The 23,437-nt window shown below is 46.9% G+C and overlaps 1 protein-coding gene across 1 annotated transcript in view; it reads right to left on the minus strand.

Moving 5' to 3' along the window:
- MCC (MCC regulator of Wnt signaling pathway) overlaps positions 1–23,437 on the minus strand; it is a 316,952-nt gene that overhangs the window by 123,792 nt on the left and 169,723 nt on the right. Inside the window, exon 2 of the mRNA XM_075541396.1 lies at positions 14,869–14,982. Coding sequence (XP_075397511.1) covers positions 14,869–14,982 — 114 coding nt within the window. The remainder of the gene's footprint in view (positions 1–14,868; positions 14,983–23,437) is intronic.

A 23,437-nucleotide genomic window follows, 5' to 3' on the forward strand; every position in this document is an offset into this window, starting at 1 on the left:
GTCTCTATCTGAAGTCTGGTTTCTTTATTAAAAAATCATTGTATGGGGGCTCGTACAACTCTTATCACAATCCATACATCCATCCATTGTGTCAAGCACATTTGTACATTTGTCATCATCATCATTTTCAAAACATTTTCTTTCTACTTGAGCGCTTGGTATCAGCTCCTCATTTCCCCCCCTCCATCATGAACCCTTGGTAATTTATAAATTATTATTATTGTTTCATGTCTTACCCTGACCATTGTTTCCCTTCACCCACTTTTCTGTTGTCTGTCCCCCTGGAAAAGGGTTATTTGTAGATCATTGTGATTGATTTCCCTTCCCCTCTGTGATAGATAAGTTTACTGTGCCCACCTGGCCAATGAACATGTGTGGGATTAATTTAAGGGCAGAGAGATCAATGGCTTAGTGATAGCCTCACTTTCTTCTCTCTTGCGTTTTGATGATCGGAACAGTGTGTGGCTGCCTTAGCTGGTTCTCTGCCTCAATTTGCAAGCTACACTACCTGTGGGACAACTAACCTGTGGTGTGACTGCAGTTTGAGGTTCCTTCAAGACCTGCTTTGCCACGCTACTGGAGGACACACATCGTTTGAGCTGGGGGCTGTCGGACCCTGTCATCTGGCTGACTGTTGGTGACCTGCCTTGCTGTTCGCTGCCTGTGCCCAGATAGCCTGACTTGCTCTACAGAGGACTGCCCAGCGGCCCTTGAGTCTTGAAGGACTGCCAGTGGACTAGTTGTCTCATGTTAGTGAGTTGCACTGAGATATTTGCACTGCTCTATAGGTCAGTGAACTATTTCCGTGTTGTATCTATTTATCTATATGAACAGATATAAAATCATAAGTGTCTTGGTTTTATTTCTCTAGGCAGGCATCCTCAAACTACGGGCCGCAGGCCACATGCGGCCCACTGAGTACATTTATCCGGGCCGCCGGGTATTTTTGCCCTGTTTTGTTTTTTACTTCAAAATAAGATATGTGCAGTATGCATAGGAATTTGTTCACAGTTGGGTGTTTTGTTTTGTTTTGTTTTTAAACTATAGTCCGACCCTCCAATAGGTCTGAGGGACAGGGAACTTGCCCCTGTTTAAAAAGTCTGAGGACCCCTGCCCTAGAGAACCCTAACATATCCTCCTGGTTTCGCTACTCTCAATACGGATCCTGAGGGGTTTATAGGTCCTAGATTCCTTGTGTTTCCAGCTTTTATCTGTACCTGTGTACATCCTCTGGTCTAGCCAGATTTGTAAGGTAGAATTTGGGTTGTGATAGTAGGGGGGGAGGAAGCATTAAAGAACTAGCTATAACCATATTTTTTATCCAGCTTCTTATCAGGCACATCTTTCACCTGCGGAATGGCGGGTCAGCAGCTGGTGTATAACCTCTGTTCCACCAATGCTTCTAAAGTGCCTCCAGATGGACTCCAACCTCCACCTTTTCAGCTGAGAGCAGAGACCAACTGTTGGGCCTGGCACCTGGCATGATTACTGTGGGTGACTCACAAGTGCTTGGGAGGGACACAGCACATGCCATCACAGTCGTGGTGGCTGCCTGGCAGAAACAACAGAGGCTGAGGAGCTTTCCTTACTCAGTGTTTGACGGGCTAGGAGGCAACAGAGGCTGTAAAACCATCTTGGTAAGCCAACTTTAAATTTGGAAGGAACCCTTTCACTGCTTCCTCTTCTCCACCCTCCAGAGCCGGAACCCTGCCACTCATTGTGTAGCTCGTCTCATCTACATAATCATGGAGCGCTCCTCTGCAGTCCAGCTTATGTCTCCGTCTCCTCCGTTCCATTCAGCCCTGATTAATTTCCTGTCTCGCAGAGGAATATTAATTTCATTTTCAACAAGGTTTTCCTACTGCCGAGAACCACATGGATTCTGCCTGTTGAGCATGTTTACATTTTCAGTGGGTGGCAAGCAGGAAAGGCTAAAACTTTTCATGGACCATTTCTAAGGCCCTCCCTGACCTCTGATGGTGTAGCACAGCAGGGACACAGAAAAGGCTTCAAAGAGAAGCAGAATCGTCCACTGAGGACTCAGCAAAGAGTCGGATAGCGACTTTCAGGCATGGAGCGGCAAAGACACACCTATGAGCACGACCCTCCGCAATGACTTGATAAGCAAGTTTTTAAAACAATTTTTGGGGGTGTAAATTGGGTGGATGGGGTTACCCTTCAGATCATCAACTTTGCATTCAACAGTCCAAACCACTAACCAAACCCTCTAGGGGTCCCCCTACTGCTACACTTGATAAGCATTGAAGCCATGGCCTCGGACGTCCAGAAGCAGGCAGGAGGCGTGGGCCTACTTACTCTCCGACACGAAGTATTTCTCTATGTGCCAGCCCGAGACACCCTGCAGCTTCTAATTGCGCTCAAGAGCTTGGCTGCTCACCAGAGTCTGTGGTGAGAATCCACCCAGTAAGCCCCGTGGGAGAAAACACTGGGAATCTGCTCCGAGCAAAAGTCAAGCCACAAAACTCTATGGAGCAGTTCTGCTGTCTCATGGGGCTGCTAGGAGTCAAAAAATCAATTGATGGCACGTAAGGAGCCCTTGGCTGCCTACTGTAGCTCAAACCCACCAGCCAATCTGTGGGAGAACAATGAGGCCTTCTACTCTCGTAAAGAGTTAGGGTCTTGGAAACTCACTGGGGCAATTCTACCCTGTCCCATAGAGTTCCTATGCATCAGCACAGATTTGAGTTAAAGAGTGAGTGAGCAGCACCATTAACTGAAAAGTTGGTGGTTTGAATCCAACTAGTGCTGTTGAGAGGAGCTCTGGTGGCATAGTGGTTACATGTTAGGCTGCTAACCTCAGGGTCAGCAGTTCAAATTCACCAGTCACTCTGCAGGACAAAGTTGAGGCTTTCTACTCCACTAACTCAAAAACTCTACTCCACAAACTCACAGAGGCAGTAGGACCCTGCTCTACAGGGTCACTATGAGTTGGAATTGACTCCTGGTAGTGAGTTTGAATTGTTCAGTGTTTGGGTGCTGTAGAGAGATGTTGGGCAATCTATTACTGAAGGATTATAATTTCTGGAAATCCTTTGGAGTAAAAAAGTTCTGCTCTGACACGCATGGGTCCCCAGGGGTCAGAAATGACTCAACAGCAACACCTTCCAGGTGAAGAACACAGAGAATAAAGGGTTGGGGAGCAAGGATTAAGGACACGGAAACCGATTCATGGCAACCCCGTGTGCAGTGGGAGGAAACACCATCTGGTCCTGTGACTGGCTACAGATTGGACTGCTGTCTTCCACAGAGTTTCCATGACTGATTTTCGGAAGTAGACTGGCAGGCTTTGCTCCCTAACTGTCTCAGTCTGGAAGCTTCAGCATCAAAGAGACAAGCCTCCACTGACAAATGCACCGTGCTACAGGTGAGGCAGACGCACATTGGCCAGGTATACGTACGCAGTCTCCCTCACGGAAGGAAGGAGTTCTTCCACCGTCAGAGGCGTCCATATCTCTGAATCACACTGTTGTTGGGTGCCGTCCAGTAGCTCTGATCATACAGATCCCATGCAAAACAGAACCACCAGTCCACAAATAATCTTTTTGCCAATTTACCCCACTAGTAAGCATCAAAAGTCCACAAAATGACGGTGTCTCGAAGACCATTTCTGTCAATAAAATATTTCCTGGGAACATATCAAAAGTAGAATATTGTTCCTTTTAGTCCCCACAAAGTATCTATGAGCGCTTATGATTGTTTTTTACTTTCATTTAAAATGTGCGTGAATATATAGGAAGGAAAATAAAAAGCAACAACTCTTACTGGAGTCTCAGTTCATACATACATATATAGGTTGATTACAAGTGTTTAAACATGTCTCTGTAATTGATGGGTCAACAGAGGCAGGTTCTATCAGTAATAACAGTTGTGTTAGTCTTGTTAGGATGCTTTTAAAAAAAAGCCCAAGGAAAATAGCATCTTCTCATTGGGCCTCTACTCAAGTCCTCCCTCAATGCAAGAACACTTTGTCCTATTAACCTGGCATTCCTTGATGCTCACCTTCCTGACACGATCACTGAAGACAAATGGGTGCATAAGCAGATGTGGTGAAGAAAGCTGATGGTGCCCGGCTATCAAAAGAGATAGTGTCTGGGGTCTTAAAGGATTGGAGATAAACAAGCGGCCATCTAGCTCAGAAGCAACAAAGCCCACATGGAAGAAGCCTACAAGCCTGTGAGATCACAAGGTGTCGATAGAATCAGGTATCAGGCATCAAAGAACAAAAATTTCTTGTAATTATAAATAAGGGGTAGTGCAGAGTGGAGACCCAAAACCCATCTGTAGACAAATGGACATCCCCTTATATTAAAGGTTGTAGGGAGGAGGTGAGCCAGTCAGGGTGCAGTGTAGCAACGATGAAACATACAACTTTCCTCTAGTTCTTAAATACTTCTCCCCCCACCTCACTAAAATGATCCCAATTCTACTTACAAATCTGACTAGACCAGAGGATATACACTGGTACAGATCAGAGCTGGAAACACAGGGAATCCAGGACAGATAAAACCCTCAGGACCAATAATGAGAGTAACGATACCAGGAGGGTAAGAGAAAGATGGGCGGGGGGGGAGGGGGGACTGATCACAATGATCTATATTTACCACCCCCTTCCCTCGAGGACAAACAAAAAAGTGGATAAAGGGAGACATTGGTCAGTGTAAGACATGAAAAAACAATAATAATTTATAAATTATGAAGGGTTTGGGAGGGAGGGAGGGAAAAATGTAGAGGTGATACCAAGGGCTCAAGTAGAAAGCACGTTTTGAGAATGATGATGGCAACAAATGTGCTTGCCACAATGGATGTATGTATGGACTGTGATAAAGAGTTGTACAAGCCCCCAATAAAGTGGCTATTTTTTAAAAAGGAAAGAAAATAGTGTCTTCTGAGGGGACCTGCTATGCCAGGCAGAGAGGTCAGTGGAGAAGGCAACAGCAAGCGTTTGGGGGCCTCCCACAGGGGTATCTTAGTAGGTCTGCAGGAAATGCATAGGACAATGAAAAAGGCTTTATTCCGAAGAAGTTTTGAAAAATTGAGACTATGTTACTGAGTAAAAGGGCAGGGAAGTGGGTCAAGGCATTTCCCCCCAATATTCTTCGATGGTAGCAGGGGCTTTACTATGAGCTTTTCGTTGGGAAACCTTCTCCCATCCCATGCATCGTGCCAATCTTGCGCCTTCAGATTTGTCCAAACTTAAAACACCATTTCAAAGGAATCCAGGTGAAGTCTCCTGGGATGCTGAAAGGACGACTGTTTGGGATGGGATAAAACCAGAGTGCAGAATTCTTCTGGGAAGGGTTAGAGAGATGGAACTGCCTTGAGAAACAATAGCTTCATTTTGATAGTCTTGTTTAATAAAGGTTTCTCAGATTTCACAGTGAGACTTTTAGACTTAACTTCATATCTGTGAGGAGAGAGAGAGGACGTGCCTGCCACAAACAGTGGCCGGTCCCTGGTCTATCTCCTCCTACACGATTGCTGTCTCATCCTCTCAAATCTTCCATGTTAGGTTTTCTATAGCAAACTACTGGGAATTGTGTGCCTCTCCAGCCCCCTGCATGTTCCCCTCCTCTTTTTCTCTCTTTGCAGGCCTACGGTTCCCCCCACCCCACCCCACCCGTCACACTACCTAGGCTGACAAGACACTGAAAATCCTCTCACCAATAAAAACAGGCAGCTGCGTGTTGTTTTTTAAAAATAATAAAAAAGGCACACAATTAATTCATAGCCACAAACACAACTCTAAGCGTTACTGCTGACTGTTTTCCGCTGCCTCGAGGGCAGGCTCCTGTGGGGCTACGCAGGATGCCAGTGTATCAGAGGGTCTGTCTGTGCCCGGATCAGCATGCTCTCTGGTAGGGTACCATCTTTGTCCCGGCCTCTAACTGGAAACCTGCCTGGAGGGTGTGTGTATAAACAAGAGACAACAGGAAGCCTGATGATTCAGTCAGATGAAAAGGGCTTTCAGCTAAAAGGAGGGGAAAGACTCATCATGTGTATTGGGGACTCAGGAGCTCCCATTTGGAAGTTGCAACAAGAATGTATTGGAGAAAAATATTCTCTTGGCTGAAGGCAAAGGTATCTGGTTTAAATTCCTAGGGTCTCCAAAGACATCGATCTACTTGCATTTACTGCGCAGGGTCTAGCTATTTTTAAAATGGTATGAAGTCTCTGTAATGTAACACGTTCTCTATAAATAACAGACACTGGTTTCCCGGTGAAAAGAGAAAGTTACATGTCACCGAGCTGATCCCACTCGTTGATTCCCCCTGCGTTACAGGAGAGGGTTTGCCGGGCTGTCGTCCTCAGGGGAACTGACTGCGCAGGCCTTTCTCCCGAGGAGCAGCTGCTGGGTGCAGACCAGCAGCCTGGAGGTTCGCAAAGCAGATCCACAGTCCGAGCTGTATGAACGGCTTTGAAGACAGTGCCCAAGCTTCCCCCGTACCCATGAACACATGAAGCACACTTCACTCACACTAAGCAAACGCTCTCTGCTCCGTCGAAGGGATGGGGCCCCGCAGTGATCTCAAAGCGGAGGGAAGAGCTCTGGGCTTTCCCAAGTTGTGGGCAAGGAATACCGAGCCACTCCCGCTAGCACCACCGCAGAGGAGCAAGAAGGCTCCACCAGCAGGGGCCAACAGAACCTTCCCAACACCACACATGCCCTGGTTCACCAGCTCCCAGGAAGCTCCACAAGCGCCCACTCCAGGGACGTGGCACTTCAGGGGCCAACAGAACCTTCCCAACACCACACACACCCTGGTTCACCAGCTCCCAGGAAGCTCCACAAGCGCCCACTCCAGGGACGTGGCACTTCAGTTTGGGGACAGTGCAAGACGAGTGGGTGGCACTGGGACAAACAAAACCATTTTGTGCACAGTCACCCTTCTGGCCCCGCCTCGGCCCACTCAGGCAGGAGTGGCCCCTGTATCATCAATGCCCTGGTGCCTCTCACCACCCTAATTGCCACCAGCTGGGAGAGCGTTCTGACACTTGGGAGCGTGTGTGATTCCGGGTGCTCCGGTTTGTTTCCCAACATCACAGGGTGGGCCTAGCTTCCTGCCTCATCTCCATTTAAGAGCCACCTGTGGAATAGTCCATCGAAGTCTCACGGAGGAAGACACCAGGAGGACGAGGAAAAATGGGCAAAATGGGAAGACTTCTTTGATAAGGAGCCCTGGTGGCACACTGGTTAAGCCCTCCTCAGCTGTTATGTAAAGTTTCCAACGTTGGCACGGGATGAAAGACCCGCTAGTCGGCATGGCTTCTGTAAAGACAGGAAGACCCTGTGGGGCAGCTGTACTGCCATGTAGGGTCGCCTGAGTAGGGATCCGCTTAATGACAACGCATTACAGGGTCTATAAACGATGAAGGGCTCATCCATTTCTTGTCACCTGTTAACATTATTAGTCCTTTCTCAAATGGTGCCTAGTCCTTGGCAATATTGTTTTTACAAACACCCCAGGCTCCACCACAACTAGCAGATGGGGTCCACCTCCCCGAAACATCAGCACCCTGTGGCACCCTGTGGTACCTACAGGAGTGTTCGAAAGCATGCTTCCAAGCTCCCTCAAATCCACTAGCTATGGCCATGGATTCGCTCGGGCAAGGAGGTACCAGTGACAGATCGGTGCCCTTCTGGGTTAGAAGCTGTGCAACTTATCACACCCCCGTCCTCAGCCAGGGCTGCTGGCCGCCTTCCAGATGCTAGAGGATTGCTAGCTTGGAATCCTGGGTGGAGAGGTCAATGTTTCACAGAATCCCCGGCAACCTCAATGATCTCTTAGCATGAGCCAGAAATGAGCCTCATTTTCTCCTTATTCTAAAGCCTTTTAAGCCACTGAAAGTGTGGGGGTTGTTATCACCCTGGTGGCGTAGTGGTTCCAAGTTAGGATAACTGCAAGGTGAGCGGTTTGAAACCACCAGCCACACTGAGGGTGAAAGACAAGGCTCTCTACTCCCATTAAGAGTTACAGTCTCAGAAACTCATAGGGGCAGCAGGTCTACCCTGTCCTATAGGGTCCCTAAGAGTTGGCTTGACTCATCCGCGGTGGGTTTGTAATCATTACATATCCTGACTGTTACAACTCTTTCATACAGGGGGAAACAGGCCACGCAAACAGAAACGATGGCTTTACTGCACCCAGGTACCTAGCAGAAGGAAGTGCGTGATTCCAGTTCATGCCATGAAGGGGGCTGAAGCTGCTGTCCTCCCTCCCAGCTGGGATGTAATCCTCCTTACCATCTACTTAAGGTTCTCAAGTGGCACGCAGTGGGCACTCTTGGTTCTGCACTCTGCTTGTGAAAAGCCAGACAATGTGAACACTATTCCTCCCAATCTCAGTGCAGCGCTAGAAACAGCCCAACACCACTAACCAGAAAAGATGGCACAAAGTTCAAAACCCCACTGCCATCGAGTCAGTTCTGATGTACGGCAACTCTACAAGACAAAGTAGAACTGCCCTTTGGATTTCTGAGGTTTTACATCTTTACAGGAGCAAAGTGCCTCATCCTTCTCCAGAGGAGCGGTTGGTGGGCTCGGACTGCTGACTTGGTTTGTGGCTAGAAGCCCAATGGTTTACCTACTACACAACCAAAGCTCCTTTTCAAGGGGATAGAGAACAGGGGAATTCATTACCCCTACAGGCACCTCCAGGCCAGCTGTAACTGCAAAAGTCAGTTATTATTCAGTGATAACTGACTAAGGAGCTTGAAAGCACAATGACAATTTTCACAAAACTTATTGCCCCCACTTCCTACCGTACCAAAACACCCCATACAATTTCAGCTGAACAAGGTAAGACATGATCTTAAGCAACATGGCGCTGATTTTCTCTATTATTGCACGAAATTGCACCCAGGGTTCTCCCTCCTCCCAATGCAAATTCAATTTTTGACTGATTCTATAGAGCAGCGTAGCCAGCAAACCTGTGGCTGCAGCACCTTTCCAGCTATGGAATTCCAGAGGTCACAATCACTAGGGGCTGAGACTTCTTCTGCTACTGACTTTCAATTTGAAAAGCACAGGGAGAGAGAGAGATTGGATCAGATGATTTTTATTTTTCTTGAATTTCAACTGACAATATACATTGAGCTCTTCAAGATCTGAAGTCTCCTATCATGGCGGTGAAACACTAGAAATCTAGAGAAACTCTTGTGTCTAGTCTAATAAATTAGTGAAGTTACCTATGAGGAAACTTGTTTGCTAAAATCAAGGACCAGTAGCAATGCAACCACAAAGAACCCAAAGTTTCAGACTCTTCTTTGCTAAGGGCGCAATCCAGGGATAAAAACAGGATTCAGCCTGGAGCCAGGCTGGCCTGGAAACCTGAGTCTCTGTTGGAAAGCCTGCGTGCGCAGTGTGGTGAGGCTAAGCAGCCTTCCAGTTTTGTGAATGTTCCTCCTTGGGTCTTATCTCGCTCCACAGAGACTGCTGATCTGTAATCATCCCATTCATCTCAGCTGTCAAACCTAAGAGCATTTTGAACACGATTTTTTTCAAAGTGCAATGTCATCGTTAATTTTTAACCCTCTCAACCATCCTATGAAAGGGTCTTAGAACAACAGAAAGGCCCTTGATAAGCATGGTAAAGAGTGATGTCACGTTCTCCGCATTCTAAGTCTTCGGCCAGGTTCTCCTGAGGGGTAACCCAGCCAGCTAGACAAAGAGGCACCAGCACACGCGGAATGCCATCAAGCTGGGAGACAGCCAGCAGGTCACCCAAGATGAAAAGAAGCCAATAGGAAAGGGATTGGGGTGGGGGGTGGGCGCTAACGAAGCAAATGAGATGCAAAATACATCTTTAAAAACCAGAGAGAGGTCAAAGAAAAGTTCTCTCCATTACATTTAATGAAGTTGTATGTGTGTCCTTCTCCTCACCCACTCCAGCCACCCCCCACCCAGCCCCCAAAGCCGAGAGATGGAAAATTCAGGAGATTTATATTCCCAAAACAGACAGACTTACACTCCAAAGAGTGTTTAGAGATAGAAACTGTTCCATCTTACTGCTGCCTGGTTTTAAAGCAGCTCATGAGTTTATTTAACATGTACATCTATCTCCTTTGCCCCAAACCAAGCCAAAGCCACTGCTGCGGGGTCAATTCCGACACACACAAGCAGGGTTTAGAAGACATCAGTCTTTACAGAAGCAGACGCCTCCTCTCTTTGCAGGGCCTGGCTGGTGAGTTTGAGCCCCTCCCCTTATTCTTAGCAGCCCAATGCCTAACCCAAAGTGCCAATCGAGGAGCTAAAATGTTGGTATTAAATAAATGGCAATGATGCTGGAAGCATAACATTGGAACTGTGTAAGGGGGCCTCACTCCGTTTGTAGAAAATTGAATTGAAAAGAAATTAATATTTTGAAGAACGTTTAAAAGCCCCCTTGTGTATGAGTTTAGCCTGTTTCCCACGAGGCCATTCTCTGAAGGGCTTTTGGTTGTTGGCATAAATGCATACATGCCTCTGTGCCCTTGGCTGACTGGGGTAGGGCAGGGTCCTAAATCCAGTTAACCTGTGCTCCTCAGCCCACCCGGATCCGGTTCCTCCCTGGCTGGGAGGGCAGCCTGGGAGCATGGGCGGCAATGCTGGTTGTAGTACAGTGTGGATTTCCACCGGCTTTGCTACCTCCTGCTGCTATGACAGTGATACCATAAGAAGGTGGCTTTAACAAACCCATTATTTTCTCCCAGCTTAGGAGGCCAGCAATGTGGCCCAGGGTGCTGGTGCCCTGGGAAAGCTCCTCCTCCTCTTTCCGGTGTATGCTCCCTGCTTCCTTGGGGACCCCCTTTGGACAGCTATCTTCCCCATCACTGATTCTTTGCTCTTTTTACATCTGGAGAGAGACTAGCTTAAGATATATGCTACACTAATACCCAAAGCCAAACCAAACTCATTGCCATCGAGTCAATTCCAGCTCATAGGGACCCTACAGGACAGGGAACAACTTACTACCCCTCAGGGTTTCTGAGCCGGTAACGCTTTACAGAAGCCTCATCTTTCTCCCTCAGAGCAGTTGGTAGTTTTGAACTGCAGACCTTCCAGTTAGCAGTCTCAGAGTGAAGCCACTTTACCACCAGGGCTTCTTCCCTACACTAATATTGTCCATTAATATTAACAAAGAAAGGCCAATTCCCCCATAGGCCTAACCCTCACACATACAGGTTAGGCTTTATAACACAAACCTTTTTTGGGGGGCAGGAGGGACACAGTTCAATCCGCAACACCCATCACACCTGGATTTAAATCCAGGCTCTTGGTCCTTTCTAGCTACATAATCTAGAATGAGATATGCAAATTCCATACTCCTCAGTGCCCTTATTTATAAAATGGGAGTGTCGGTAGTGCCTCTGCCAGAGGCAATTCTGAGAACCGAGGGGAGGGAAGCACGTGGGCGGCTTGGCATACTCTGCGGCCTAACACAGAGCTAAGGCACGCTGTCACTGTTGACCTTCGCTGACAGTGGTACTAAATGATTACAAGCTGTAGGGGCAGGTGGCAAGGTGGCCCCCATGCAAACCGTGCCTCCTCCTCTTGGTGCCCTGAGTAACCCCCTCCCATTGAGTGTGGCAGGCCTCCTCCTCACTCATAGAACAGGGCAACGATCAGGGGACAATACACCCAGGATCAGATTAGATTCTGTAGGACTCTGTCTTGCTAGCCAGTTTATCTAGACTCATCCTCTCCGGTGCTGGCTTTGAAGAAGCAAGCACTGCCACGGGTCCTCCATCCACAGGAGACGGAATTCGGCCACGGGCCTCAGGGAGCCTGAAGGTGGGGCCTTCCGAAGGTGAGTCGTGCCCCCTTGCAGAGAAATCAGCTCAGGCAACCCTGGACCCACACAGATGAAATGTCTGTTGTTTTAAGGTAATGCATTTGCGGTCATTTATTACGCAGCGAGAGAAACCTGACAGGGAGGCACACGTCCTTGGGCTCCTGTAACCAGCTCTTCGGGCCTTGTAACATACGATGACTCCCCTAAGCATCGCTCTACAGATGGTTCTGATGAGAACAGGTACATTTTACACTGCAGTTGAATCAGAGCACCGTGCACTACTCAGAGAGCTCCTCAAACTCATTAGTGCCCAGAGCGTATTATTTACACGTGGTTTTGTTCTTCCAGCACGTGGAAAAGTCTCAACCAAGAATCACTTCAAAAAAAATTCTCCCTTTAATTTCTACTCCAAGCCACTCTAGGACAGAGTAGAGCTGTTTCTGAGGCTGTCATTCTTTTCTGGAGTAGACAGCCTCATCTTTCTCCCGAAGAGCCACTGGTGTATTCAAACTGCTGACCTCGCAGCAGTCCAATGCACCACCAAGGTAGGTAACACAGAAATCATGGCACAATTATTTTATTTATTTTTGCATCAATCTCATCTTTATAAAGGATACTAAGTCAAATCAGACATTTCTTTCTCTTGGGTCCAGTATTGTAAATGAGAAGACATTCTCACTGAAAGGGACAGAGAGTAATTTTAAAGCCTATTTACTGTCAGAATGTAAATGTTTCTCTAAATACACGTCAGACTTATGTGAGAGGTCTTGCTAGCCTCACTTCTGAGGCACATTTTGGAGGTCCCAATATGCACACGATACAACCTTGCTTGCTGAAACCAGGAAGACCTGAAGCACTTGCTGATGCAGATCAAGGCTTGGAGCCCTCCTATGGCTTGTGATAAGAGCTGTAAGATCCCCAAATAAAATGATTTAAAGGGAAAAAAATTCATTTCACATAATTTGGACGTGTTATTAGGAGAAACCAGTCCCTGGAAGAGGACATGGGGTTTGGCTGCAACAGTGAGCTCAAACATAGTGACAATTGTGAGATGGTGCAGGACCAGGCAGTGTTTTGTTCTGGTCTCCACAGGGTTGCAATGAGTCAGCCCAACTTGGAGGCACTAAGCCACACATATGAAGGTTGTTACCAATGCAAACGAGAGAGCCAAAATTGCCAGTGAGAGTCAAGTTATGGGGCAACAATGTGACCAATGTCCTCTGGGTAAAATCAGCTGATGAAGGCTATTACACAGATTAGGATTTCATTGCAAGTTGAAAGGGAGCTGACACAATTCTTGACACAGCAGGTAAGAAGTCTTCTGTTATCCTTTAACCAGGCTCTGTCTTTGTGGGCTGAAATGTTAAAAGGTGACCTCTCTGGTCACTTTTAAAATCCGAGACTGTGATGTGTGCCAGCATCTGGTTAAAATCACTCAGATTTCTTTCTTTCTAAAGAAATTCTTACCAATCATAACTATTCACAATGGTTAATTAGCATTGCTGTTTGTAATTAGAAAGCAGTCAGTTAATACTCCTTTATTGCTTCTTTACAAAAAAACCAACAACCCAAAAATATTTTCTCTATTAAAAACTTAGGAAACAAACATATTTTAAACTATTAGAGATCATACAAAACAAAAAACAAATGCACTGCCACAGAGTCGATTCTGACTTAGTGAGGTGGTTAGTTTATTGTGCCAAGCTGGCCAATAAATACATTTGGGTTAACTGAAGGGTAGAGGGATAAATGGCTTGGTGAGCCTCGCCTTTCTAGTTCTCGGGTCTCTTGCTTTCTGATGGTTGCACCAGGGTACAGCTGCCTTAGCTAGTTTCCAGCTTCAGCTTCCAAGGCTCACTTCCTGCAAGACATCCCCGAGGAGAAGCCACATGGACCTATCCTGATGCAGCCCTGGGTGCTGGAGCAGCCATGTGGAGACCCCAGCCAGCGATGAGATTACACATTCACTGATTTGACTTTCCTCCTCCAGTCAGCATGATAGTGTGTGTGTTGTGAGATGAAGGAGGATTTTGTGGATTGGTGTCGGATATATGGGCTAATGTTGGACTTGTGGGTTTGGGCAGCACTGAGTTGGGATGATTTCTTGATGTACACTTAATCTTTATATAAAACTCTCTCTTATACATGAGTTTCTGTGGAATTGTTTCTCTAAAGTACCCAGACTAACACAATGGATTAAAACCAAAGTATGTTTAAAACCATAATCCATAATATTTTGAAAACAAGTAAATACTGTCAGAAATCATGGGAAATCAATTCATTATCCTGAAAATTGTTAGATAAAGGAGAATAATCAGCCCTTTAGTCTGCTTTTCCTCTGTGAACCCTGTGTCATCGTTTAAACAAATAGTATATGATAAACTAGCTCTATAAAAGCATTCTAGCTAGTACCTGAACAAGATAAGACAGAACTAATATACCATGATTTTATAACAGTTAATGAATTAACAGACCTAGGTATTGAATATCAACAGTAGCACAAAAAGAGAAACAGTTGCGTCCCATGTGTCTCTAGAGAAGGAAATATAAACAAAGCAAATGTTATCTGCTGTCCTGCCAATGGGATCGCATAGGGCTGTGATGGAGCCCCAGAGAAAGCTGACACTCTGCAGGAATTGCAGGGGCAGAGGAACACGTCGGGATGCATCATGAGTGTGTCCAACAGGAATAGCCTGGCTCTGGGGATCTCAATATGTCAAACAGTCAGGTTTTCACAGATAAATTACAAGAAAACAAAGGAATGGAGTGAAAACCTATAAAATAAAAGATTCAAGGAAGTACGGACTTTTAAAATCCAGAAGACCTAGGCCTGGATTAGGAGCACTAGACTATAGACTATAGAAACAGAACCACGGGGAAGCCACCACTGCTATAAAGTCAGGGCAGTGGTCCCTTGGGGGGAGGTACACTGTGGAGTTTGGGATGGCATGGAGAGAGCCGCTTCTGGAGTGGAAACACGAGTTATTCCTCCATCTGGCTGGGTGCTTGCTCGTTAAGCTGTGCATTTGTTGCTATGTCTTTAAAAATAGTTACAAACAAAGTTCCAGGTGCTTACCTGTGCCTTGGCTAGTTTCTTTTCGAGCAGGTCCCGTTCCCTCTCTGTCTGCTGCAGACGCTTATTAAGCTCCACTATGTCTCCCTTTAGTGATGCCAGGGCTGCCAAATGGAGCTGTGGAGACGGAGGAAAGGGGCACAAGGTTAGGCTGCTTCAGCAGAAATTCATTTCCTCTCCTTCAGTCCCTGCAATTAGTACAACCATATACAATAATGCATTCTCCCAACCAGGCCACTTTTATGGGCAAAAGTAGGTGCTATCCATTTCAGGGGGATAACGGGCATAAATCAAGCACGTCTCAGGCAAACTAAGCGAGGTTCAAAGGTTATCCTAAATGTAACAAGGAGTAGTACACTGTTACGTGTTGGCAGTAGGACCTAATTGTGGATGGAAAAATCAAAATAAAAAGCAAAGCTTCTCATTCTGAGGACTCCCCCCCCCCCCGAGTTATTCAATAAAGGCGGTATTAAGAGTTGGAACAGGAAGGCATGCCAGACTCTCAGCATAAAGGTGAATGGAAACCAACTCTTATGTTTGAGAAATATGAAAGTTGAATGTTGTTAGGTGCTGTCGTGTTGTTTCTGACACATAGCAACCACACGTAAAACTGAAGAAAACACTGCCTGGTCCTATCCCATCCTCCGCTGATGTCATGCTTGAGCTGACTGCCGCAGCCACCGTGTGGGTGCATCTGGTTGAAGCCTTCCTCCTGTCCGCTGACCTCTGCTTTAAGTTTGATGACCTTCCCAGAGACTCGTTTCTCTGGTGACATGTAGAGGAGACAAGGTCTCGCTATCCTTGCTTCCAAAAAAGGTTGAGTACAGCACCTCTTACAGGTTTGTAATTTATTGATTTTCTTGCCAGCTCCACCTTCATGGGCCTCCAGAAAGACGGGGCTGATAGGACAGATGTTTCTTAGGTGCCAACAGGACCTCTCCCAGGAACAGAACCAGAAGTCCGAGGCACTATGCTATGGGAAGACAAGAATTCATTCACGTTCTCTCTCCTCACCCATCCTTCGCAGGTTAACTGGCGTTACAAAGAATGTTCAAACAGATGAAACAGAGACAGCAAGCAATTCTTAACCTATCCACCTTCCACGTTACGGACACAGAGCTTTAGCTGCATACAGAAATCTACCAAGATGTAGGGCAGACACATCTTCTGGGATTTATTTCGGGTAAAAACCTGCATAACACACTGACCGCAAAGAAACATTCTTAAAACTTTCTTTGACCTGAGTCCTAATTTTTCATCTGTTTTCCCTGCCAATTCCAGGAGGAGCTCACACATTTCCCTAGGAGAATCCTATGTTAATTACTTTGAGGGAGCAATGAGAATCAGAACTCCCGCTCCCTCCTTTTAGGTTTTTTTTTTTTTGTAGCCTCTGCCAAGCAGGATTTAAGGTAAAGAGTGAGCAAATGAATGTGATCTTTAAAGTGGGACACAGTATGGTGGTGCAGAATTCAACTTTGAAGATTTAAATTCCAGGTTTCTCTTCTGTAATCTGCCTCTGAAAAGGACATGTTTGAGAGTGAGTTGTGGGGTGGGGAGTAACATGTCAGAGCAGCTGGTTTTTGTTGCTGGAGGGCATCCACAGCGCAGGAGACTTCACCCAACTGCATCGGTGCTGTACACCAACGGAACGAGAGTCGATTTGGAATTAGGAATATTTGAAATGGAGAAAGTGAAATGTCAGACAATCTGGTAGCATTCTCACATCTGGCTGGGGCTGCTCTAAAAGGTCACTGTGGGTTTCAGAGACAACATTCTGCAAGATTTCTCAGCACAAATGCCACGATGTTCACAATATGCACTCTTTCTGAAACCGTGTTATTCCTGGAGGGAGGGAGGGAAGGAGGAACACACATTCACTCCTGTAGACACGTGGGTTGTCCGCTGTCAATCAGATTTGCCTTTGTCATCAGACACTGTGACATGCTGCACTATTATATCAAGTTTTGAGAGATTCATCACCTCACCTCTGGTGAGAAGGGAAAAAAACACAGGGAGAGTCGACATGTTCGTTAAGAAATACAGAAATGGGAACCAGCATCTCCGCGGTGTGAGCCTAGACCTGCTTCTTCCTCTCAAAATATCTTGAGATCCCTCCTCCTCCTGGGGGAAACGGGTGTCTGGAGAGGCTGGGAAAGGATCAGAGGGAAGCCTACTGAGAAGACAGTACATTCTACCACTGGCGTTGAGAAGAGGGCCAGATTGGGGGGTGGGGGGCGGGAGCGCACTACTAGTTATAACACAGGAGCCTGCCAAGGGCAGAATTCTGGGCTGAGAACTGATGGCCGCCATCTCGCAGAAAGATCCGCGGGATGTGTGTCCGGGGAATGGGCTTTTGTGTCTCTAGGTGGAAGATGTCCATCCATAAAACCAGAGCATGCCAGTTGTTCCGAACCTCCTTCACGTCACTGAGTTCTGTAAGAATTTCATGAACAGAGTGTGATGGGTCTTTCTCTAGAGAAGAATAGAAATTTGGGGTAGATGCTGGTTTTCCATCTGTTTATGGCCATCGGAGACTCCAAAACCTATTCACGAAGCCCAATTTAAAACATCACCTGGAACAGACATCAGCTCTGCAATCCTCTATATATTATATAGGAAGGCTCCTGCTACCTATCTTCCTCTAACTCAAAGGCCTTATTTAAGGCCCCACAAATCGATTAGCATCACGGCCACGGCCACTGGTGCTCTTTTCTCACTACGGGCATCTTCATTTTTCCAAATGGATGAAAATTTACTTAAAACATGCCTTCTTATTATGGCAGTAACAAAATATGGAAGCCAGAATTTCTGGAGCCTGAGATAATCTTTAAACCTTAAATCTGAAATATCCCCTGAACTCTTCTTCAAACCAAACTGTAGTTTATAGCTTTACCAGTAAAGGATGTTTGCCTTGGGCACTGTACTGTGGTAAGCTCTCTCTTTCTCCTGTCCCTCAGGTCAAACTAACAACAGCAAACACAGATCTTTGGGAGAGGAACAGCTTGGAAATGGAGGGACAGCTGGAAGGATGTAAGCAGTGTCACAGAATTGTACATGGAGAAATTGGACTGGCATAGGCTCTGGTGTGTATATTCTCAACAATAATAAAATGGTTTCCATTTTCATGTAATGAACGTTAATAGAAAAATAAAGGGGAAGACAGCATTCTAATGTTTCAGTGGTGGGCTCTGGGTACTTTAAAACATTTTGGGAGAGGGTATTTTTATTTTAAATGATTTGAAAGAGGACATGTTTTTATACTAACAATACAAATAAAATGGTGTTACACGATGGTGTTTTGCACACGCAGACAGGGCAGGGAGAAGAAAGAGTATGAGGTCTGTCTTCTAATCGGTGTAGCGGTGACATGTTGGGCTAAGAGCTGCAGGGTCAGCAATTTGGCACCACCAGCTGCTGCATGGGGTGGGAAGAGGCGGCGTTCTACTCCCGTGAAGAGCGACAGTCTCAGGAACTCACAGGGGCAGTTCTGCTCTGTGCTGTGGGGCCGCTATGAGTCGGAATGGACGTGACAGCAGTCGCTTTCCCTACTGAGGCATATATGAATTCTGAAATATGATCTGAGTAAATTTTCCATCCTTGGGAAGGTAGGAGAAAAGTAGAAGAAAAACAAACAAGCAAAAAAGAATAGTTATTTTCCTTCCTTGCTATATCATCTCCCCTTGTCCTCATCAGCTCTTCTGACAGAAGACAAAACTTAAGAACCCAGGAGGAAGACACTTGCATTCCTTAATTCTACCGACAACTACTCCGCAGAGGTGACAACTGCAGAGAAGAGGAGGCACACAGGGGTTGGAAGCTTGTGAACAAGTCACATGCCATGTTGCTGAGGAGCCAGAGTACTCCCTGACCACATGGTGACCGAGCAGGAGAGGAGCAGAGTTCTCACAAGGAGAACTGGACACTCCTCGTGGTGTTCAGTTCAGTGGCACTCCTGGTCTCAGATGAAATCAGTCACCAAAAGCTGGCTTGACTGTTCCTCTGTAGGGAAACCACTCCCTTGACTCTGTCATACACTCTGCATCTGACCAATCCAAAGGCGGCCTGTGAGTGATGCCACGAGTACTGCACAGACCCTGGTGCCAAAGCAAGAATGAAGAAACCTAAGTGTCTCCCCCAAACCCTAAAGCACTCACTGCCATCGAGGAGAGGCCGACTCATAAGTGACTCTGTCGGGCAGGGTAGAACAGCCCCTGTGAATCTTTATAAAAGTAGAAAGGCTGGCTGTCACCCTGGAAGCGGCTAGTGGTTTCAAACTGCTGACCTGCTAGTGCATATAAACGTACTGGCTAGGGCTCTCGCAGTCATCTTGCACCATAAAGATGAGGGGTCTACTGTTAATAAGGCTGACTGTAAAAACACAGAATGTAATGCACAGTTTGGGTCTCCAGATCTCAGCATGCTAAACCTCCTCAATCCAGAAAAAGGGGAGAGGGTGGGGGAAGGTGGAGGAGGAAGAGGAGCAGCAGGAGCAGCAGGAACAGCAGCAGCAAAACCATGAGCCAGAGCACGTCCCAACTCTTAGACCAAATACATTCGAGTGTCTTCTGACATGAGGCTCATTGTGGAGTGGGGGACCTCCAGGTACTTCACTAGAGGAATCGGTTTGCTGATCCAAAAAGCTAGAGCTAAGGGCCTTCAGACTGATGTTTCAGGTGGAACAGAGCGCTCTTTTGGCATTTATTGACAACCAACATTAAAAGAACATTTAATATTGTCCTGGCAGGGGATATGCCCAGGAGTCCCATGATTGAAAGGTTGAGAATGAAAGCGAGTGAGCAAGAGAATCCTAACTACATCCTGAGCATTTCAGACGCAGCATTGTAACTGAATAAACTCTACAATTGTGAATATCGTCTGTTAATTTGTGTGAACACTGCGATGACTTCTTACAACCAGCAGTGAAGCAGTGAGTACCGTGGGAAGTACAACTGGTGTCAAAATTAGTAAGGAGAGTTGGACAGTGGAGGCATGTTTGACCCCTATTTCAACGGAAGTGGCTTTAGGCAAATGTTGAGTAAGATTTTCCTACTCCGCTTGTGAAGTCAAAGGTAGGCAGATGCCTCTCCCCGTCCTTTCTGACAACATTCTGTGGAGCTGAAAGATGCAGGAGTCCCTAATAACTCTGTGATCCACTCAATACCTTAGGGCTGTATAAACCCAGACCCCTGGAACAAAAGAGCAAGAAACAGAACTCCACTGCACAGACCACTATTATTTTGGACTATGCTGGCAAACGAAGCACTCATAATGCTAATTTATACAAAATCAGATAAACCTGGTTTCATATTTCGTTTATGCCATTACTTGGCGGGATGTCTCAGACACTGTGCTCAATGACTTTGTTGCAGGGTTTATGTAACGACAAAACGAGGCAGCATCTACAGAGTGACTATGTGTATTATGTCTGGAGCCTGGTAGGTACACAGGCAAAGTTTATTTCCCCTTGGTCACATGCGTCTCAAGCCAACACCAATCGAGCACCTTCTCAGGCTAGAGCACATCAGAGGTCCTGAGAGGGACCTCCAGACGACAAGGACAGTCCTGTCTTGGAGAAGTTTATTGCCTGCTGTATACCAGCTTGCAACTGAGAGGCCAGCGAGGTCCTTTGCTGGAGCCTTACGCTGCCGGGGAGCTTAATTCTCTGTGAAATTTTAACCGAGTTGGGACCTTGGACGCCCTCCTACAAATCTGGGTCTAATGTGTGAATGGCATGACTGCCTACATAGCTCACACTTCTGGAGGAAAAAGACACTGATTCCCCTGGCGGTTTGGAGCCCTGCTTCACATTCGTTTTACAGTGTGTATCCAGAGGAAACGAAACCACCTGGATATTCAGCTGCAAGGTAACTGTCAAAATGGTTGTTATTTTTGGATGACTAAAATTTCACTGTTGCACTGGCTGTAAGGACAGGCTTGCTTAGTCTCTGACAGAAACATGTGCAGCCTCCTGAGCCCAGGTGATATGTGAGACATGAACAGTGCCCCAGGGACAGCCTCTCCTGGCAGCTTCTCTGGTGCTAAGTGGATAGATGGTCTTTCTGGTTACTTATCAGCCCCAAGACAAAGGACTCTGTCCTACTTAGATGGTCTTCCAACCCAGCAGCCCCACCACACTGATGAGCCCCTCCAGCACTGTTGCTGAGCATTTACAGTGATAAGGTGCTTCTTGCTGCCAGCAGCAATAAACACCAGGACCAGCACAAGCCTGCACGCTTGTTTATAGGCATCTCATTGGACGGGCCTCACAACCCTGTGCCCCAAGGGGAAGCCATTCATCCCAATTTGCCACAAATGGGCTTTAAAGCTTGCTACAAGAACTTTCCCAGGGTTATCGCATTGGGAAAGGGAGGGGTGGGAGAGGCACTTGAATCTTGACTGTCAAGCTTGGAATCCCCCCTCCCCACTTTTTAAACTTATCCTTCTAGGCCTTCAGTGTGTTCTTCAAATACTGAAGCGCTATCTTCAAAGGGATGAGCCCTGGTGGAGTAGTGGTTACACATTGGGTTGTGATCTGAAAGGTCAGCAGTTTGAAACCACCAGTCACTCCGTGGAAGAAAGATCAAGCTGAGGCTTTCTACTCCCATAGAGTTACAGTCTTGGAAACCCACTGGGGTAATTCTGTCCTGTCCTACAGGGTCACCATGAGTCAGAATTGACTTGCTGGCAGTGTTGGTTTTTTAAATGTCTTCAAAGGTACTACAGATTTCTTCTGCAGCCACCCCCAAGACAAAGGTGTGAGCTCATCCTGAATACCCTTCCAGATACAGGTACCGTCCGACACTCGATGGGGCCAATGCTGCACAGGGCAGATAGGCTGCTTGGTCTTCTTTCTCCTTAACTTGCTCTCTCTGGCTGCTTGAGGCGCTCCTGGAGGTTGGAGGTTGGCCCATGGGCTGTCATCAGAGTATCTCTCCTTCCTGGCTTCCCACTAGGTCAGCAGTTATCAACCTGTGGGTCGTGACCCCTTTGGGGGTCGAACGACCCTTTCACAGGGGTCGCCTAATTCATAACAGTAGCAAAATTACAGTTATGAAGTAGCAACAAAAATAAATGTATGGTTGGGGGGTCAGCACCACATGAGGAGCTGTATTAAAGAGTCGTGGCTTTAGGAAGGTTGAGAACCACTGACCCAGGTGATGATGCTCACATTCTGTCATTTTAACTGAGCCACTGTCTTCCAGAGACAGAGATGGCAGGGGGAGTGCTAGCTTCTTTCACCTAGTGGCCTCGTCTTTTTGTTAGAAGAAATGAGTGCAACGAACCTTTACTTCACACAGAGTCTTGGCAGGTCTCCTTTGAGCACTTGGCCTAATCCAGCCGGCTATGGAGTCCGGCAGAGAGGCAATGTTGGCGCCCAAGGGCCAAGCTTTGGGAGCAGTCTGAAAACTCAGGCAATTGATACTAATCTGGAGTTCTTAGGGGTGGGATGCAAGCAGTTGCCACACTTAGCTGCCTACCCAAAAGGTTGGAGGTTCGAGTCCACCCTGAAGTGCTCCGGGAAAGGCCAGCCATCTAATTCTGGAAATTCAGCCACTGAAAATACCATGGGGCACAATTTTATGTGGATACCCATGAGTCAGAGCTGTCTCAATAGCAAATGGTCTGGTTTTGGATTAATACCGAGTAATACTATGGTTGCTGTTTACTAAACACTAATGGGTGTCGGGTGTGGCAGTACAGGTCGTCTCCCACTTGCAACGTGCTCGAGTTCCAGTGACCCGCACTCCTGACTATCTGTTGACGTTTGTCTACATCTTATCCTTAGGAATGAGTATCAAGGGTGCAGGGTATACTTTGCCGATGTTATCACTGTCAGGTGTTCAATCCCAGATAGTCACTGTTTACAATTTACTGTTCAAAACATTGCTGCAGCACAGGCAATATTGAAAACTTAAATCTGAAACGACTCACAGTGGGTCCAGAGCCCTATCCTTAGTCAGGGATTGCCTGTGGCAAACAGGTAAGAGCACACGGGCTCTCTGTGTGAGTCCCTTCTGTGCGGTGACCCTCACTGACACCTCCCACTCAATGGTGCCACCGCTTTCCCGGGCCTCATAGGAAGTATGTGCATGTGTGTCCAGCGTGCATGTGTTTGGGCAGTCAGAGGTGAGGCGTGTACCTTAGCAGGGTTGGCACAAGGGGAGGGGCGGGAGCAGGATCTTCAGGGATGGGCAGCACCCCTGTGACCTCAGACGGACCAGGGCAAAGGAGCAGATAAACCTTCTAATTGCAGTGATGAGCCTTGGGACTGGAGGAGAGCTCAGGTCTATATGAACCTGTGTGCCTCTCTTTGCCTGCCTGTGCTTTACTTACATCATCCTATGTACCTGAAATGTTTGTGCCGGTGGTCGCTGAGACGTTTCTGACTTTAAGCCTGTACGTGTGATTGACTACCTGGCAGTCACCTGGCCAGCGCCTAGCTTGAGTGCCCCGTGAGATGCTTGCCTTCCACACTTGCCCACGGACACCCGCTCCAAACAGCAGTGATCACAAAGTCCTCTTCCTGAGAAGTTGGAAAGCCCTAGGAATCATATGCTGGTGCTGGCCAAAG

This window comes from Tenrec ecaudatus, chromosome 2, assembly GCF_050624435.1.
Source record: "Tenrec ecaudatus isolate mTenEca1 chromosome 2, mTenEca1.hap1, whole genome shotgun sequence".
Taxonomy (NCBI): domain Eukaryota; kingdom Metazoa; phylum Chordata; class Mammalia; order Afrosoricida; family Tenrecidae; genus Tenrec; species Tenrec ecaudatus.